Raw genomic sequence first — 6,383 nt, 5'->3', positions numbered from 1 at the left:
TGTTCCCTACCCGTAACCGTACCCTACCCGAAATGAGTGACAAACGGTTACTCATCAGTGATTCACGGCCTACCCGTACCCGTACCCGGCCGCACCAGGGTCGCAAACGGCTACCCGTACCCGGTCGGGTACAGGTATCCGGGTATCGGGTAGGGTACGGGTATCGGGTACCCGGTTGCGACCTCTGCCTCAAGGAGCATATGGCCTGGCACAAGCGTCGTGGTGACGTCAATGCCACTTAGTGGCGAATGGCGGTTGTTGTGTTGTGTAGTCATTGAATATCTGGCCTGAGCCAATTAACTAAATTCAGTTGAGAATCCAGCTTGATCACAACTCAGTGTAGGTATATTGTATCTCTACGCATGGGTATATGTGTTAGTCTATGGATCTGTGTGTCTGCTTATTTCTATGTGTTTTTGAATCTCTAAGTCCATGGGTCTGTATGTGAGCCTATACGGGTCTGTGTGTCTATGACCTCCATGTGAGTATATGGGTCTCTATGACAATCACTTGACGACTGCGCTGAGACTATAAATTCATTGTATTTGAGAACACAGTTTCATGATAGGTGTCTGAGACCCAGATTCGAAACTTATTTCTCAAGAACATAATAGACCAAAGGTACCACGGCATACACCCTCCAGATGACCGACACGCACGTGTGTTGTTGTAGTGAATACCGGCTGTGATCTAAGGAGTAGAAATAACAGGAAAGAGTGCGATAAAGAAGAAATGTACAATAAACTCTCGATTATCTGTATGCAGTTTATCCGATTTGTGGATTAATCCGTGTACCTGAGATTTTGACATAAATTCATAACTTATGGAGTTTCTCATCAGCCCAAAATTAATCATCTAAAAACAGTGATACACTATTATTCTTGGAAATGTTTATTTCAAGTCACGTGATTAAGCTGATCAAATATGTCCTCCGGTTAGTCCGAAATCCACGTGATCGCCTCTACACTACAGTAGTTGCATATCTTAAAAACAGTGGGTGGAGATTGATTGATGTTGATTGGCATGGCTCTGTTATCCACTTCGTGAGTCTTCTGCGCGGGAGCAGGAAAGTGTTATTATTACTGAGCACGTGAATCGATGGGTCGATCATTGGTATTCATTTCATTCCAAATCGAAAGATTAGCAATGGAATCGTAAGCTGTGCTGCAATTTGAATGATTTATCCGATTATTTTATTTTTATGAGTTTACTTTATGGAAAATGTATGTTTTGGGATTTTCAGCGAGTTTGAAATATACGCAGCCGTCTCCCTGTGTCATTTGTGCAGATAATTGAGTCTACTGTATTTACAAAGGAAAGCATTTGGCAGGCAAACACATTTGAAAATGTCCTCCCTTCTACATACAGTACTGCCGGAGCAGTTCCTAACATAAGTGTAATAATTCAAACCTTTGGACGTGGGCCCTTGCAGGTCGCTCCTGTGCGCTTTGTAGATCTGAAAAGAGGAAGAAAATCACGTGTCCTACTCATGCTTTCTGTAACGCTTTCAATATATGTTTGTCCTTGGAAAGCTATACATGTGTATTACTAGCTTTACTACCGGGCTCGCCCGGGCTTGGATTAACCACGCCCGGCCGCCTTTGTCTCTCCAGTGGCGATGTTCACACACCACACCAGTTACTCGTTTAAGGCTGAGTCGACCTAGGGGAGGCCCAGGAGTGGTAAAAAAATCGTCACCGGTGGTGGCCGTGAGCGGGAATCGGTGCGCACCAGACACCCGGCAAGGCCTGTCACCTCATGCATCACCATCGCCGCGCGGTCCGTGTGTCGTTACAACAAGGTGCCTCCGATTGACCCGTGTCGCTCGCTGACGCAATGGCGCCGATTGGCACGGAGGGTAGTTGCGGCCGCTACGGGGTCGTCCACGGTACCGGGTTCTATTCAGGGGGTCGAGGTGCGTATTTTGGTGGACTCCGGTGCGTCCGCAACCATTATTTCGGATGTCATTTTCCATCTTTTGGGCATTCCGCCAGGGAGAGTCCGAGCGGTTTATGATTCATGCATAGCGGCGAACGGGGGAAGTATGGGCATTGTGGGCCAGGTGGACGCCAACATATCCATTGGGGGGGGTGTCGGCTTCAGGGACCATGCTGATCTCTAGGTCCCTCGTGGTACCCTGTTTGTTGGGGACTGATTTCCTGGCAAAAATGCCCATTCAAATAAGGATTGATCAAAACTGCATTGAATTACCAGCGGGGCGGAAAATTTCATTCCTACCGTCGCCATGGGGCCGGCCTGCCCCTGTTTGCCAGGTGCAGGCGCTGTCCGAGGTATCTGTTGACATTCCACCTGGTTCGCAGATGCTTATCCCGTTGAGATATCGGAAGCCAGTACCTGGCGTTGAGGGAGCGGCGGGGGTTCTGTTATCGCCGTCCACGGCTATAACGGGCGGCTCGGCGCTGGTTGGGGCACAAACAATTGTCCGGCCGGGCCAGCAACCATTCTTATAGGTGCTAAATGGGAGTGCAGAGAATGTCAGTGTCCCGGCCGGAACGGTTGTGGCTCACGCCACGACCGCGTTCACGAACCATGACAACCGGGTCCGCCGGGACATGGTAGGGGGGGTTTCGGGGCCAACGGGGCAGGATGACCGTTGGGTTGCCGAGTTATGCGGGGAAAATTCATCCCTGACCAGAGAGCAACGGTCCGCGCTTCGCGCGCTGTTGCTAAGTTATTCCGACGTGTTCAGCTCGGATGATTTTGACTTGGGACGCACCTCCCTGCTTTCCCACCACATTGATATGGGGGATGCCGCTCCGATTCGGTTGAACTCGCATCGGTTGAGCCCGAAGGAGCGGGATCAGGTTCACGGTGCAATGGAGGACATGCTAGCCGCTGACATTATATCCCCGTCTAACAGTCCATGGGGCGCGCCGGTAGTCCTTGTGAAGAAGAAGGATGGGAAACTGCGATTTTACGTCGATTTTCGGAAATTGAATAAGGTGTCTGTCGCAGACGCGTACCCACTTCCGCGTATGGATGATTCCCTCGATGCCTTGTCTGGGGCGAAGTTTTTTTCAACATTGGATCTCTCTTCGGGATTCTGGCAGCTTCCCCTTGACGAGTCCTCGAGAGAAAAGACGGCTTTTCGTACGCCGCAGGGACTCTTTCAGTTTAATTGCCTTCCGATGGGCTTGAATGCGGCTCCCGCCACTTTTCAGCGGTTGATGGAGCTGGTGTTAACGGGTCTGCAGTGGGAGACATGTTTGATTTATTTAGACGATGTCATCGTCTTTAGCCGCACATTTGACGAACATTTGCAGAGATTGGAGACGGTTTTTGCTAGGATGCGCTCCGCAAATTTGAAATTCAAACCGAAAAAGTGTCACCTACTGCAACGATCCGTGCGTTATTTGGGACACATAGTCAGTGCGGACAGGGTGGCCACGGACCCGGAGAAGACGGCGTGCGTCCGCAACTGGCCAACCCCGGCCTCGTTTGGGGACATACGTCGCTTCCTGGGGTTCGCCTCATACTATCGCAGGTTCGTCCCGAACTTTGCTATGATCGCTAGGCCCTTGCACCTCCTTACGGGTAAGGGTCGGAGGTTCAGTTGGGGTCTGCCGGAGGAAGCGGCGTTTCAGGGCCTACGCGATCGGTTGGCGACGGCGCCGACATTGGACTATCCAGATTTTGTTCGACCTTTTATTCTGGATACGGACGCTAGTGACACTGGGATTGGGGCCGTTCTGTCACAGTCCAAGGGCGGCGTAGAACGCGTGGTAGCCTATGGTAGCCGTGTACTGTCCCCGGCAAAAACCCGCTACTGCGTTACTCGCCGCGAATTATTGGCTATTGTCTATTTTCTCCGCCAATATCGGCCGTATCTTTACGGCCGGTCATTTAATGTGCGCACGGACCATGCGGCTCTGCAATAGGCCCTGAGGGTTGACCAACCATCTGGCCAACTGGCACGATGGTTGGAGACCCTGCAGGAATTTTCCTTCGACATACAATATCGGAAGGGGTCGCGTCACGCGAATGCGGACGCACTCTCCAGATTACCGCAGGGGTCCCCTTGCGCTTGCGCGTCGGGTACGAATAGGTGTACGCCGGTTCAGCTACCCCCTCGGCCTGTCGTGTCAGCTGTCGAGGTGCCTGGGGCTCAGGTGTGCCCAGGACCGGCCAATGGGGTTCTGAACCTACCGCGCTCGGTATGGATTCGCGAACAATTGCTTGACGACTCGTTGGGGGCTTCACGGAGTAGGGCTGCGAAAGGAGCGGGGAGATTGCTGTCCGGTGGGACGCCGGGGGCCGCTCTCCGGGATGGGTTGCTCATGTGGAGAGAGGGATTGCATGATCGCTGGCGTCTGGTAGTACCGTCGTCGCTACGGTACGAATTGATTCGGACTTTGCACGGCGACACTTTATTACATCTCGGGGTGCAGAAGACTTTGTTAACATTGCAGTGAGACTACTTCTGGCACGGCATGACGACGGATGTCGTAGGACACATTTGGGCGTGTCCCGAGTGTGCCCGGCGGAAGCCGCCTAAAAACCCTTACATGCCGCCGGTGCAGTCTATACAAGTGTCTCGAATCAACGAGTTAGTGGCGCTGGATATTTTGGGACCTTTCCCGCCATCCGCTAGGGGTAATAAATATTTGCTGGTCAGGGTGGAATATCTTTCCCGCTGGCCGATGGCTTGGCCTTTACCCGACCAGTCGGCGGCATCTATCACGGACGCCTTCCTATTTGGATATGTGATGGACAAGGGGGCGCCGGAAAGGCTGCTCACGGATCAGGGGCGAAATTTTTCTTCCAAATTGTTGGCGGAGGTGTGCGCTGCGCTGGGAACCAAGAAGGTCCGTACGTCTCCCTACCACCCGCAGACGGATGGCATGGTGGAACGCCTTAATCGGACGCTGTCGGCCATGCTATGTCACACGGTTGACGAAAAACAAGCTGATTGGGACTTGCATATACCTGGAGTACTCTCCGCGTATCGGAGAGTACTCCAGGTATACGTGGCCCCGCGGACTGATGCGTCATCCCCTGATGTTGCCTTGCCGGTGTCTGTTGCGCCCGACGCACCTCTGCCCTTGCCTGTTGACTCTGCAAGCGCGCCTGTCGTGCCGTCTACAGACTAACCAGCCGTGACGCAGGTGGATGTGGCGAATCCTGCTCTGGGTGGGCCTATCACGGCGACGGGGCCACTTGACCCCGCTGCCCCTCCAACCCCACCACAGACACGGTTGCCATAGACCCCGGACTTGGGTCTCCCTGGGGAACGGGACCTTGGCGTTGACGGGCCTCCAACAGCGGCGGGCGGTTCTACTCCCGTCGATCTTAAGACCCCGTCGCGTTCTCAGTCTGTGGGGGGACCGCCGCCCGTTCGGGATGGGCCGGCGACCCGCATGCGTTCCAAATCCCTTTCCTTTCGTTGATTGTTATTGTTCTTGTTGTTCTTATCGTTCTTATATTCTCCGTTGTCCAGTGATGCCAGATGGTTCCAATATTTCTCGCATTATTTTATTATAATTATTGCAGCCGAGGACGGCTGGGTTTTCATTAGGGGGGGGGGGGGTCGTGTAATGCGAGCAAGGATTGAGGGGGGGCGGAGTCTGGGTCACGTGGGGAGTGGGTGGAGTTAGGGTCACGTGGGTGAGAGGATTTAGGGAGAGAACCGGAAGGGGAAGGGGGAGTTGAGACGGAGTGAAACAGGAGGAGGACACGCTGGGCAAGACGGAGAGAGTGGCGCGGTCGCCACGCGGTGGGAGACGTCGACACCGTCAGCCATCGGTGTCAGACGGAGAGAGCTAACGGGGCTGTGAGAGGCTAGCTGTGTACGGGGCAGCAGTGACGCTAGATAGCGGAGCAGCGGTGTGGCTGCAAGGATTACCTAACGGAGCAGCAGGGAGACTGCATATTGGAGCAGCAGGGAGACTGCATATCGGAGCAGCCGAGGCTGTGGAGAGGTCGTCGAGCGGGACGCGGGCCTGAGCGAGACGCCGTGTTATCGAGATTCTACGAACCCAATAAGGGACAACGGAGATCGACATCTGAGAGAGTCCTTTATTACAAGTGCATGACGCGTGTGGCGTCATCACCAAGAGAAAGGTACATCCATTTAGCACTGTTGTTTTCCACACTTTTATTTAACTTGCCCTGTTGTCTGTTCATGTTGTTTCAAGTATTTGACGCTTAATATCTTTGGATCTATGAAGCATGACGAGCTGAAATTTTGTACACAGATTATATTAAGACTAACGTTTTTCAACGCACACACTTTTATTTACACTGAAAAGTATAAAATAAATTATTTTTACCCCAGAATTAATCAAAGTTGATGTGTTAAATAAAGTGGGTGGTTTCCTTTCGATATCTGTCATTGTCTTTATGCAAGTCACCCACTTTTATTC

At 52.5% G+C, this 6,383-nt stretch overlaps 1 protein-coding gene across 1 annotated transcript in view; it reads right to left on the bottom strand.

The window, feature by feature from the left end:
- LOC133361688 (uncharacterized) overlaps positions 1-6,383 on the bottom strand; it is a 41,569-nt gene that overhangs the window by 10,164 nt on the left and 25,022 nt on the right. Inside the window, exons 7-8 of the mRNA XM_061580675.1 lie at positions 5,235-5,295; positions 1,367-1,456 (exon numbers count right to left, since the gene is read on the bottom strand). Of these exons, the coding sequence (XP_061436659.1) occupies positions 1,367-1,456; positions 5,235-5,295 (151 nt within the window). The remainder of the gene's footprint in view (positions 1-1,366; positions 1,457-5,234; positions 5,296-6,383) is intronic.

The sequence above is a fragment of the Lethenteron reissneri genome, unplaced genomic scaffold (assembly GCF_015708825.2).
Source record: "Lethenteron reissneri isolate LAM-NWPU_2019-01 unplaced genomic scaffold, ASM1570882v1 scaffold_120, whole genome shotgun sequence".
NCBI classification, from domain to species: Eukaryota; Metazoa; Chordata; class Hyperoartia; order Petromyzontiformes; family Petromyzontidae; genus Lethenteron; species Lethenteron reissneri.
This window is presented reverse-complemented; position numbering and strand designations above follow the sequence as displayed.